The sequence below is a fragment of the Chiloscyllium plagiosum genome, chromosome 12, assembly GCF_004010195.1.
Source record: "Chiloscyllium plagiosum isolate BGI_BamShark_2017 chromosome 12, ASM401019v2, whole genome shotgun sequence".
In the NCBI taxonomy this organism is placed as follows: domain Eukaryota; kingdom Metazoa; phylum Chordata; class Chondrichthyes; order Orectolobiformes; family Hemiscylliidae; genus Chiloscyllium; species Chiloscyllium plagiosum.
Window position 1 is genome coordinate 15414327 of NC_057721.1, and position 14066 is coordinate 15428392.

Sequence of the window (14066 nt, forward strand, 5' to 3'; positions counted from 1 at the left end):
AGAGGAGGAAAATGAGGAGCAATTAAAAGGCATAATTCTGACATTGATTTCGGAAAATAAATATCTGAGATATTAATGCACAGTCATCGACGATGGCAGAGAGATTGGGGCAAAAATGGCTTCCTACTGAGAACCCCCTTCCCCTTCTTCCAACAGTTTAGCCTGTTCACATGGTCACAGCTTATGGCCTGAGTCTCACTATCCTCACAAGGGGATTATTTAATGTTGCACCCATTTCTGTGAGTAACTAGTTAGTGTAGAAGCATAAACTTAGGAGCAATTCCTTCTTCATTTACCATGCAGTTTCCCAGAAAGTACAAATACTTGTACAATTGTAACAAAAGCCAGCAGGAATGAATCAACAATGAACTTGAAAGTAGCTCTTGATCCCTTTAAAAAGCTCTGGTGGGTTTCCTTGTTGCTGAATGCATTGATCTATGGTGTTCAATTAAGAGACGGAATTACTTAGAACTTTCCTGATGAAGGGCTTGTGCCCAAAATATCGGTTCTCCTGCCCCTTGGATACTGCCTGACCGGCTGTACTTTTCTAGCGCCACACTTTGCCTCTTACTTAGAATATTGGGCTCCAAAATCGCAATGTGGGTTTCAAGTCGATGTTACATAGTGATTAACATCACAATATGCATAACTTGCATAACTGTGGCATGTGCTATTCAATCACGTGCTGGAACCCCGATCAATACAAAATTTTTTGGATTTATTTTCTAGCAGAATACCCATGTAAAGAATGGCGAGGCATTGGGCTAGTTGTATTCTTGTTAGATTATTAATCCAGAAACTCAGCTAATGTTCTGGGGACCTGAGTTTGTATCCCGCCAAGGGTGATGGTGGAATTTGAATTCAATTAAAAAAAGTCTAGAATTAAGAATCTTCTGATAACTATGAAACTATTGTAAATTGTAAAAAACACCCATCTGGTTTATCAATGTCTTTCAGGGAAGGAAATCTATCACCCTTGCCTAGTCTGGCCTGTAGTGATTGTAACAAGGTAAGCTAGATAGACGTCATAGAATATGAGTTCCCTGACTGGGGCTGTTACTCTGGTCCAATCAGAGTGCCCTGGCTGACACTTTAAAAACAGAAGGGTCAGACATCCTGTTCCCCCTGAGAGCTGGCTCTGACGGAACTGGATCAGTGTCAAGGACTCTCCATTTGTAAATTATGGATGACTTGGTGATGGGATACCACCCTCTGTGGAGTTATTTCATGGCCTACATGTGACTCCAAACCTGCAACAATGTGGTTGACTCTCAACTGCCCTCTGGGCAAATAGTGATAGGCAATCAATGTTGGCCTAGTCAGTGATTCCCACATCCTGTGAATGAATAAAATAAAATGGCATCTAGAATAACATCCGCCAAAACAATGTGTATGCTGCAGGACCTATATTTGACCTCTGAGATCAAGCTAACAGCCAAAGGAAGGGTATTACATAACTAAATATTGTGCCCTTGCACTTAATTATGAGGAATTTTTAACCCTACTTTAGTGCTTTCAACACAAAACTTCATACAGAGAGATCATTGTGCAGGAATTCCAGTATTGAGGCCAGCAGGTTTTATTCACAATCTACTGTCGACTTCCACACACCAGAATGCTAAATCATCAAAGTTGCACTTTAGCATCTTATCCATATCTCTCAAAAATGCTCTAAAATGCATCATGACAATGAATTACCTATATCTGAAAAGCAGAGACTGGTGATAACACAGACGAAGATAATGTAAACTGCGATCTAGCGATGATAAATTTAGTTTGAAGGTGAAATGCTGAGGGAAGGTATTGTCCATTTTACAAGGCTCCTCGTTTACCTTATTTTGTCTTCTTTGTCTTCTTCTCAGACGCAAAAATTCTTTGTGCTGACGTGACACAAAATTTACGGCAGCATATTCCAGCAGGGCGGAAAAGACAAAGAGAAGACAAACTGCCATCCAAATATCGATAGCCTTGACATATGAAACCTAGATAAAACAATAAAAAGCTTTAGGAAGAGATAATGTTCACAATGAAACTGACAAATCTTCTTGCAGATCAATTCTACCATTCCAGTTTTAGATTATACTATCACTCTGCCCACTTGGGAAGGAACACTGGGAACAAATGAAACTATTTCTTAAGCTCTTTGAAATCAAACGCAAAGAGCAATCATCAATTGATGTTATTAAATATTGTTTATTTCACATTTCTGTCTACGCGTGACTTAGACCTCACATGGAATCATTCATTGTCAGTGCTCTGAGAAAGCTGTGTGTCCAAGATGTGAACCCTGTTGTGCTGGAAACATCGACCCTCCACCACCACCTCCCCCCCCACCCCCCACCCCCACCCCACACACACACCCGTTTCTCGGATGCTGCCTGACCCGCTGTGCTTTTCCAGCATCACACTTTGTGATTCTGAGCATAGGCAAGTCTGATAATGTCAAGGAAAAACAGGACTTAAAATTTATTTTCACCCAAAACCATCTGTGATCCTGTAGTGTGCAGCTGAGGAGTATGAGAATGGAAAGTTCTGTGTGCCATCCTAAATTTGCCCTTGGACTTCATGATCATAATAGTAGGGTGAGTTGGGAACCCAACCATTCCCTGATGCAGTTCTGAGGTGGGGTCAGTGGATTGACAATACAACTCAATCAGCAGACAGGTAAGCATAAATCTGCAATGGATACAATACTAATGTTGGGCTTCTCTCATCCTCCTTTTTCCAGTCTGAGGCAATTGGAAAAGACATGTCTGCAGTTTTCTTTCATATCCCTGGAGATTTCTTCAAGGGTTGCTGGTGAAGCAACCAGAGAGAGTCTGAAAAGGTTGCACATTTACTACTTTACAATAGTTTTGTAAACAAGCCCAGAAATAAATAAAAGAGCCTTGTTTCACTAAATAAAAGCCCTGAGCACATGTCCCAGTCATAATTAGGCATTTCCATTGCAAGTTATCAGTGTTGTGACCATTGTACACCCAGAAAGTGCATACGACAATGTTGAATTTAGATAACAAGTCTGTCAAGTCAGAGTCTTCAATCAGTTTGTTAATAGCCTTGATCATTCCAAATATAAAAACTTGACCACGGTCAGAAAACCAGATGCTCATGGCTCAAATGGTTGAATTTCCAAACGGGGTCATTCTGTGATCTGGTCATCCCAGCACACACAGACCCCTGCAGGCAGTGCTGAATTATGGAATCCCCTATGATATCCACTCCGGGCATTCGTAATTCTGCATTAAATGTAAAACCATGCCAGAACATTTCTTCAACACTGCCATTTTATAATTACATTTTTTTTTGCTGAATTTTAAACATTCAGCAGTGTCAATAATGCTCAGGTCCTCTTTTTTTTACTGGATTGTTTTATGGTGTATAATTAATCTGAATCTTGCTAGGAAACACAAGCTAGTTGTTGCTTTTGCAGCTAGTTTTGCAGGAAATAGAATCCAGCAGATAATGAATAAACATGTTAGTTAACATATATTTTGGATAATATATTGGATCACACAACTTCATCTGTGGGCAACATCTGTGATTCATTGCAGTATGTTATATGTTTGAGTGAATGCTATTCATTATCATCCACAGAAACACAAGTTTTTGTAATTTCTATTTTCTTTGATCAATAGACAATAGTGGAGACACTTTTCCTCAAGCACATTGTAAGTCAGAAATAACGACAGTTTGAATTTATGTAACACACTAAAGAGGACAAATAGTCTCCAGTGCAAATGATATTGCACTGTACAGATGCATTAACTTCAAAATGGAATTCCAAAGAGAAGCCTTTCAAACTACACTCAGTGTGCTCAGTATCATCCAGAGAGATTTGGCCTGGCATTCAGATCAGATTGGGGTCAGGAAATTGTTAAAATTTGCCAGTGCAAATTGCCTAATAAAAAGACAGCCAATTAAACTATCAATCCTCAGATTTTATAGTATCTCACAATGTTGGTGTAAAGTGAAAACGATGCAGGAAGAAACATAGACATTGAAATGGTTTTAGGGAAGATTGACCAACGCTGGTGAAATGTGCCTGTATTATGTGAGTTGTGTTCTAAGAAAGATTGAAACATCCTGAAGCATCTGCATTTGAGTCAACAAAATGAGCTGTGGTGGCAAACCAGGCACAGGGAGCAGAGGGAGAAAATAAGGAGATTGTAGAGATGGATGTAAATCTTAAAAGTTGATCCCTTCAGAAAGATTTACAGTTATTCAGCATCCATCATGGAATGTCCTAAAGCACTTTGCTGCCGATGAAATACTTTTAAAGTGTAACCATTGTTGTAACAGCCAACTTGGACACAGCAAGATCCCATAAATAGAAATTTGTTAACAAACTGATCATCCATTTTCTTATGTTTGAGGGATAGACATTGGCCAGGACGTAAGTGATAAGACTCCTGAGCTTTATTTGGATATCACCATTGGATCGCCTACATGCACTGAAAGGGCAGAATGACCCCAGTTGAACCAAAAGATGGCACCTCAGACAACAAAGCCCTCCCCCAGTATTGCATTGGATTGTCAGCCTTGATTCTTATGCTCAAATCCTGAGGACATAATCTGGGGTAAAAGCCTAAATATTTCAAACCAGCTTTACAATGAACAGAGTAGATCAAATACAGAACTAGCCCCTAGAGCTCCAAGGTAAGGATAGGTTTTATATTTACCAATTGGACAGTGGTCTAGTGCAACCCATGTCATATAAAATCAGCCTGACTTTAAAACAGGGCTCAGTCTTACATTTTTTTCTTGATTAAGAATCAGTTGCCATGAGACCTACTAACGTCTGTCATAGTATCATACCAAATTCACCTCACTCACTACCAGGCTTGCCCCATTGCCTCCATCTTGTCTAATTCTGGTCCTAGAGAGAAAGTGAGGGCTGCAGATGCTGGAGATCAGAGCTGAAAATGTGTTGCTGGAAAAGCGCAGCAGGTCAGGCAGCATCCAAGGAGCAGGAGAATCAACGTTTCTTCAGGAAGGGCTTATGCCCGAAACGTCGATTCTCCTGTTCCTTGGATGCTGCCTGACCTGCTGCGCTTTTCCAGCAACACATTTTCAGCTCTAATTCTAGTCCTATCTTATCACATGCTGTTTCAGGAACAGATTGTCACTCACTGACACCAGCCAAAAGACTAGTGTCTGTGGCGCTCATGCCATAATTAAAAGGTCACGGTGTACCAAGGTAAGTATTGGCAATCGGTACTGACCTTACAGGCAGCATAATGGCATTGCAGCCACAAAGCCACACTGCTCACAGCACAGAGTCAATATGGCTGACACTCCCTCACACATGCAACCTCATTGATGAGATGGTGATGGCCTACTGGTATTGTTGTTAAACTAGTAATCCAGAGGTACAGGAAAGGTTGCAGGGACCTGGGTTTAAATCCCAGGACTGCAGATGAACTTTGAATTCAACAAAAATCAGGATTTAAAAGTCTAATGATCACCGTTAAATGACTGCCACAAAAACCCATCTGGTTTCACCAATACCTTGAGGGAAAGAAACTGCTGTGCTTACCTGATCTGGCCTACATGTGGTAACATTTACCACCATAAGCAATGTAGGACTGGGCATCCATTAGGTGCTATGGGCCAGCAACTGTAGGATTGTATCCAATACAACCTACAAACTCACAGCCTGTCATATTCCACAGTCTACCATTACCATGAAGCCAGGGGATCAACCCTAATTCAATGGAGAGAGCAGGAAGGCATGCCAGGATAAGCACCAGGCATACCTAAAAATGAGTGTCAATCTGATAAAGCTATCAAAGAAGACTTCTTGCATGTGAAAACAGTGCAATCAGCAAATGATAGACAAAGATAAGTGATTATAAAACCCAATGGATCAGATCTAAGCTCTGCAATCCCATCACATCCAGTTGGGAATGGTGGTGGACAATTAAACAATTCAGTGGAGGATGAGGTTCCTCAAATATCCCCAACTGGAATGATGGGGGGGATAACACATCATAAGGGTAGCTCAGTTAGCTGGAAGGCTGGTTTGTGATATAGAGCAATACCTACAACATAGGTTCAATTCCACACCATTTGAAGTACTACCTCTCCCCTCGCCTGAGGTGTGGTGACCCTCAGATTAAACCACCACTAGTTGTCTCTCTTTAATGAGATAGTAGCACTGTGATTTTTTGGAACTATGGCAACATTACATTATTACTGCAAGAAATAATACTGAAAAGGAATAAAGTAATTTAAACTTTCATATTAATGCTCAATTCGACAGAGATGGCTCGTGGCCTTGCACCATCCTGTGTCAGGCTCATGTTAGGCTACATTTCTTTCTGCCTCATGAAACATCATCATTGAGTCGCTTCCACTGTTTATAAAACAGCCCCATCGGGCAGAATTTCTATGTCTGTTTGGCATGGTTACTTATTTATGTAGGAGGAAACACATGACAATTGCATAGAATCTGTACAGAGTGAAAGTAGGCCATTCAGCTTATTGAGTCCACACCAACCCTCCGAAAAGCATCCCACCCAGACTCATACCCCGACCCAATCCCTGTAACCCTGCATCTCACTTGGCTAATCCACCTAACCTTCACATCCCTGGAGATTATGGGCAATTTAGCAAGGCCAATTCACCTCACCAGCACATCTTTGGACTGTGGGAAGAAACCGGAGGAAACCAATGCAGACACATTGAGAATGTACAAACTCCACGCAGACAACTGCCTGAGGGTGGAATTGAACCTGGGACCTACGTGCTGTTAGACAGCAGTGCTAACCACTGTGTAGCCCAGGAATGAAGATTTGCTATCAAGCTGTCAGAACCTTTCAGGTAGGTTGGCTTTCTTGAGCTTCATGGCCATGAATCCGATTGCATTCACCAGCATGTCACGGATCTCATTATTACCCCAATCTGCTAGAATGTCATCCACAGATGCAATCTTCTTTAGCCAAAAAACAGGAAGCATATGTTCACAAACCAAGCAACATATATCACAAACAAAGTGACGTGTCTATATACCTTGTTTCATGCCTGGTGAAAAGGTCTCAGATGTGTAAGCTCTCCTAGTTGTGAGGGAAGCTCAGTGAGCTGATTGTGTATATGAGCTGCTGAATTTTGTTTGTGTCAAGTGTTAACACTGGTAGATGTGAACAAGTAGTACCACCGTGGGGGTGCGGTACTTCTACATTGCTTGCTGTAATTAAGTAACAGGTATTGAATGGATATGAAGCAACTGATGGAGATGTTGAGTAAGCAATCTCCTGCGTGCAAGTTTGTTGTTTATCCAATCTTACAAGCCATCTAAAGATGTGCAGGTTAGGTGAATTGGCCATGCTAAATTGCCGATAGTGTTCAGGGATTTGTAGGTTAGCTGCATTAGTCAGGGGAAATGTAGAATAATAGGGTAGGGGAATGGGTCTGGGTGGGTTACTCTTCAGAGGGTGGACTTGTTGGGCTGAATGACCTGTTTCCACACTGTAGGGATTCTATGATTCTAACTCCCAGCGATGAATGAATAGTCGAACAGACAGTGACACATGTCCTGGCAGAGGGCAGTAGACCAATCATCCTCTTGTAGCACTAGATCCAGCTTCTTGAGCCAGCCATGGGGTTGACCTGCACAGCCACCTCTGTCCTGGGTGTCTTCGACAATCAGGATGGTCTCTTGTGGCCATCCACAGGGAAACAAACATTGCTTCTTTCTTGGGTAGCTTTCAGGAGAACTTTCAGGGAGACACTGCTGAAGCATGGTACCAGTTTTTACCTGCTGTCTGACACTTCAAGGGTGGGTGAGATTACTGAGCAGAGGTTGACTGATGCTCCTGGGTTAGAGTGAAATTCTCTCTTGGGGCCTTTTAAACGTGGAGTCCAGAATCAAAGCCCAAATGATCTTAATTTCATATGATCCTGCCATTAAAACTTGGTGCTTTACCTACACAAGAGTCTGTAACAAGCTGCAAAAAAAAAAATCCCAGTGGGAAAACCCACCCATTATACCCTCCTTCTCACTGTCTCAAAACAATAAAATTCCACCTATCATCTCAGCTAGTGAGTAGAGTTCTAATCATCTTCGGTCCACCATAGTCTTCTATACAATATAAAAAAGATGCTTTATGTTATATTTAATACAACTACTTTTTTTTTCATTAAATTGAGAGTGAACATGAAAATGCTCAGAGCAAATGTATCTGCTGAATTCATTTGAAGTAATGAAAAATATGATGGTTCCTTCATTTTAATTGCCTATCTCCTCAAATGGCTTGATTATGTTCAATAATTCTATAATTTAAAGTAACACATTATGAAATTTTCAATAACCCAAGATCGTTGGGGGACTGGAAATCTGCTGCAATCTTCTCTGTAATAATTCTTTTGAAGTGTTTTAATGAAAAACTGCAGGGAAGATTCAGCAATACAAATATATCAGAGTGTTCAGTCAATTATTTCACAGCTCTAAAATCAAAATTCAAATCCAAACTTGTATGGAAACAGCAGTGAGGAAATACACTGCCTTCCATCCAGTTTTTGGAACTCTGTTTAAATATAACCAAAACACTGACAAGGGAAGTTCATATACGTAGCAATGTTCTTAAGATGCAAAATGTTAACTTTGCTTTCTCTCTCCACAGATGCTGCCAGACCTGCTAAGCTTCTCCAGCAATTTCTGTTTTTGATTCTGAGTTAGAGTCATAGAGTCATAAAGATGTACAACATGGAAACAGACCCTCCGGTCCAACCCGTCCATGCCGACCAGATATCCCAACTCAATCTAGACCCACCTGCCAGCACCCGGCCCATATCCCTCCAAACCCTTCCTATTCATATACCCCTCCAAATGCCTCTTAAATGTTGCAATTGTACCAGCCTCCACCACATCCTCTGGCAGCTCATTCAATACACGTACCACCCTGTGTGTGAAAAAGGTGCTCCTTAGGTCTCTTATATATCTTTTCCCTCTCACCCTAAACCTATGCCCTCTAGTTCTGGACTCCCCCATCCCAGACGTTGTCTATTTACCCTATCCATGCCCCTCATAATTTTGTGAACCTCTATAAGGTCACCCTTCAGTCTCCGATGTGCCAGGGAAAACAGCCCCAGTCTGTTCAACCTCTCCCTATAGCTCAAATCCTCCAACCCTGGCAACATCCTTGTAAATCTTTTCTGAACTCTTTCAAGTTTCACAACATCTTTCCGAAAGGAAGGAGACCAGAATTGCACGCAATAGCCTAACCAATGTCCTGTACAGCCGCAACATGACCTCCCAACTCCTGTACGCAATACTCAAACCAATAAAGGAAAGCATACCAAACGCCTTCTTCACTATCCTATCTACCTGCAACTCCACTTTCAAGGAGCTATGAACCTGCACTCCCTTTGTTCAGCAACACTCCCTAGGACCTTACCATTAAGTGTATAAGTCCTGCTAAGATTTGTTTTCCCAAAATGCAGCACCTCGCGTTTATCTGAATTAAACTCCATCTGCCACTTCTTGGCCAATCTGTTCAAGATCCTGTTGTAATCTGAGATAACCGTCTTCGCTGTCCACTACACCTCCAATTTTGGTGTCATTTGCAAACTTACTAACTATACCTCTTACGCTCACATCCAAATCATTTATATAAATGACAAAAAGCAATGGACCCAGCACAAATCCTTGTGGCACTCCACTGGTCACAGGCCTCCAGTCTGAGAAACAACCTTCCACCATCACCCTCTGTCTTCTACATTTGAGCCAGTTCTACAGTTCTTTTGTTTGTTTATAAACTTATAGCATCCTTCAGCTCCAGACCAGCATTAATCACATTTTGAATTGTATGAAATAAGATGATCTCAGACTATTGTAGGGGATTGTTCTCTCATTGTACTGAGACATTTTGCTATGAGAACGTTGCGGAGCTTTACTGTGAATTAGGTATGCTTAATTAGTCATTAAACTGAAAAACCACTTCACTTCCAATACTGTCATTCTTCACTTTGATGAGCATGAAGGATGGCACAGTAGCTCGCTGTGCTGTGCCACAGTGCCAGGGACCCAGGTTTGATTCCAGGCTTGGGTGGCTGTCTGTATGGAGTTTGCACATTCTCCTTGTCCCTGCGTGGGTTACCACCCACAGTCCAAAGGTATGCAGTTTAGGTGAATTGGCCATACTCTTCAGGGATGTGTTGGGTAGGTGTATTAGTCAGGAGAATGGGTCTGGGTGGGTTACTCTTTGGAGGGTCAGCATGGATTTGTTGGGCCAAATGACCTGTTTCCATACTGTTGGGGTTCTATGCATGTGCCCTCAAAAAATCTGTATTCTTGCCTGGTTTTTAAATCTGGTTACAGCTGTCTCATATTTGCAGTCATCAGATGGCTGTGGCCAGGGATTCCTGAACTTCTAAACAGTGTACAGACTGTGTCCAATTTATATAGTCATAAGTGTCATACAACACAGAAACATACCCTTCGGTCCAACCAGTCCATGTCGACCATAATCCTAAACTAAACTAGTCCCACCTGCTTGGCCTATATTCCCCAAAACATTTCTTATTCATATACTTATCCAAGTGTCTTTTAAACATTGTAACTGTACCCACATCCACCACTTCCTCTGGAAGTTCATTCCACACATGCACCTCTCTCTGTGGAAAAAAAATTGCCCCCATGTCTTTTTAAAACCTTTCTCCTCTCACCTTAAAAATATGCTGCCTGGTCTTGAAATCTCCCATCGCAGGGAAAAGACACCTGCCGCCCACCTTACCTATATCCCTCTGATTTTATAAACCTCTATAAGGTCACCCCTTGAACTGCAATTCTCCAGCAGAAACAAATTCCCAGCTGATCCAGCCTCTCCTTATGACTCAAACCTTCCAGTCCTGGCAAGATCCTGATAAATCTCTTCTGAACCTTCTCCAGCTAAATAATATCTTTCCTATAACAGGGCGGCCAGAGGTGTACACAATACTCCAGAGCAGACATGACCAAAATCTGGTACACCCTCAACATAATGTCCAACTCCTATACTCAAAGATCTGAGCAATGAAGGCAACTGTGCCAAATAACTTCTTAATCACCCTGTCTATATGTGATGCAAACATCAAGGAATTATGTACCAGATCCCCTAGGTCTCTCTGCTCTACAATGCTACCAGAGACCCTACTTTTGTATGATTAAGTCTTGCCCTTGTTTGTTTTACCAAAATGCAGAACCTTGCATTTATCCAAATTAAACTCCAACTGCCACTCTTCAGACCATTGATCCAAGTGACCAATATATCTTTGTAATCTCAGATAACCTTGTACACTGTTCACAATCCCACCAATCTTGGTGCCATCTGCAAACTTATTAACCATGCCTCCTATATTTACATCATTCATATGAACACCACTGGTGACCGGCCTCCAGTTCGAAAAACGACCCTCCACCATCACTCTCTGTATCCTGCTGTTAAGCCAATTTTGTATCCAATTAGCAAGCTGACCCTGAATTCCAATGTGATCTAACTTTACTCATTAGTCTACCATGCTGAACCTTGTCAAAGGCTTTACTACAGTCCATGTAAACAATGCCTACTGCACTGTCATCATCAATCTTTTGGGTTACTTCTGCAAAAAACCCAATCAAGTTTGTGAGACATGATTTCCCTCACACAAAACCATGCTGACTGTCCCTAATCATTCCTTGCCTCTCCAAGTGCATATACATCCTATCTTTCAGAATCACTTCCAATAACTTACTCGCCACTGAAGTCCGACTCACAGGTCTATAGTTCCGAGGCTTTTCCTTACATCCCAACTTAAACAAAGGAATAACGTGAGTCACTCTCCAGTTATCTAGATTCACACCTGTAGTCATAGATGATATAAATATTTCTGAAAGAGGCACGGCAATTTCTTCCCTAACTTCCCTTAACATCCTGGATACATTCGATCAGGTCCTGGAGATTTAACCACTTTAATATTCTCTAAAACCTTCAGGACTTACTCTTCTGAAACGTGAACTGTTTTCAAAACATTAATGTTTATTTCCCTGATCTCTCTAGCCTCCAATTCTTTCTCACCAGTAAAATTTGATGCAAAATATATATTTAATGTCTCTCCCATCTCCTGAGTTTCAACACAGAGACAACCTCTTTAATCTGTATGGGGCCCTACTCTCTCTCTAGTTCCTGCCTTGCTCTTAATGTATGTTTACTATCTCTTTGGATTATTCTTAACCTTATTCCCCAAGATTATCTCATATAGAGTCATAGAGATGTACAGCATGGAAACAAACCCTTTGGTCCAACCCGTCCATGCTGACCAGATATCCTAACCCAATCTAGTCCCACCTGCCAGCACACGGCCCATATCCCTCCAAACTCTTCCCAGTCATATACCCATCCAAATGCCTTTTAAATATTGCAATTGTACCAGCCTGCACCACTTCCTCTGGCAGCTCATTCCATACACGTACCACCCTCTGTGTGAAAAAGGTGCCCCTTAGGTCTCTTTTATATCTTTCCCCTCTCACCCTAAACCTATGCCCTCTAGTTTTGGACTCCCCGATGCCATGGAAAAGACTTTGCCTATTTACCCTATCCATGCCCCTCATAATTTTGTAAACCTCGATAAGGTCACCCCTCAGCCTCTGACGTTCCAGGGAAAACAGCTCCAGCCTGTTCAGCCTCTTCCTATAGATCAAATCCTCCAACCCTGGCAACATCCTTGTAAATCTTTTCTGAACTCTTTCAAGTTTCACAACATCTTTCCAATAAGAAGGAAACCAGAATTGCACGCAATATTCCAACAGTGGCTTAACCAATGTCCTGTACAGCCACAACATGACGTCCCAACTCCTGTACTCAATCCTATGACCAATAAAGGAAAACATACCAAATGCCTTTTTCACTATCCTATCTACCTGTGACTCCACTTTCAAGGAGCTATGAACCTGTACTCCAAGGTCCCTTTGTTCAGCAACCCTCCTTAGGACTTTACCATTAAGTATATAAGTCCTGCTAAGATTTCCTTTCCCAAAATGCAGCACCTCACATTTATCTCAATTAAACTTCATTTGCCACTTCTAAGCCCATTGGCCCATCTGGTCAAGATCCTGCTGTAATCTGAGGTAACCCTCTTTACTGTCCACTACACCTCCAATTTTGGTGTCATCTGCAAACTTACCAACTGTACCTCTTATGCTCACATCCTCTGGCAGCTCATTCCATACACGTACCACCCTCTGTGTGAAAAAGGTGCCCCTTAGGTCTCTTTTATATCTTTCCCCTCTCACCCTAAACCTATGCCCTCTAGTTTTGGACTTTTTATCATTTATGTAAATGATAAGTAGAGGACCCAGCACCAATCCTTGTGGCACTCCACTGGAGGCCTGTAACCAGTGAAGTGCCACAAGGATTGGTGCTGGGTCCTCTACTTTTTGTCATTTACATAAATGATTTGGATGCAAGCAAAGGAGGTACAGTTAGTAAGTTTGCAGATGACACCAAAATTGGAGGTGTAGTGGACAGCGAAGGGGGTTAAATCAGATTACAACAGGATCTTGACCAGATGGGCCAATGGGCTGTTAAGTGGCAGATGGAGTTAAATGATAAATGTGAAGTGCTGAATTTTGGGAAAGCAAATCTTAGCAGGACTTATACACTTAATGGTAAGGTCCTAGGGAGTGTTGCTGAACAAAGAGACCTTGGAGTGTATCCTCTCTTTGCCTTTCTGACCTCCTTCTTAAGAATGTCCCTGCACTCTTTATACTGTTCAAGAGATTCATTTGAACCCAGTTGTCTATATCTAATGCACAATTCTTGACCAGAACCTCAATATCATTATTCATCCATTGTTCTCTAATTCAACAAGCCTTATCTTTCACTCTAACAGGAACATAATGACTCTGAACTCCATTATAACACTTTTGAAAGCCTCCCACTTATCAGATGTCCCTTTACCTATGAACAGTCTACTCCAATCAATTTTTGAAAGTTCTTGTCTCATATGATTACAATTTGTCCTGCTCCAACTAAAAACTTTAATTTATTGTAAGTGTAAGGTTTTCTCTTAACAGCAGCTTCATTTTGTATTGCTTCTCGGTGTTTTGAAAT

At 41.6% G+C, this 14066-nt stretch overlaps 1 protein-coding gene across 5 annotated transcripts in view; it reads right to left on the bottom strand.

The window, feature by feature from the left end:
- The window catches only part of glra2 (glycine receptor, alpha 2), a 189584-nt gene that overhangs the window by 39841 nt on the left and 135677 nt on the right, over positions 1-14066 (bottom strand). For all 5 annotated transcript variants that reach the window (XM_043700569.1, XM_043700568.1, XM_043700572.1 and 2 more), the window contains one exon: positions 1833-1982. In XM_043700569.1, coding sequence (XP_043556504.1) covers positions 1833-1982 — 150 coding nt within the window. The remainder of the gene's footprint in view (positions 1-1832; positions 1983-14066) is intronic.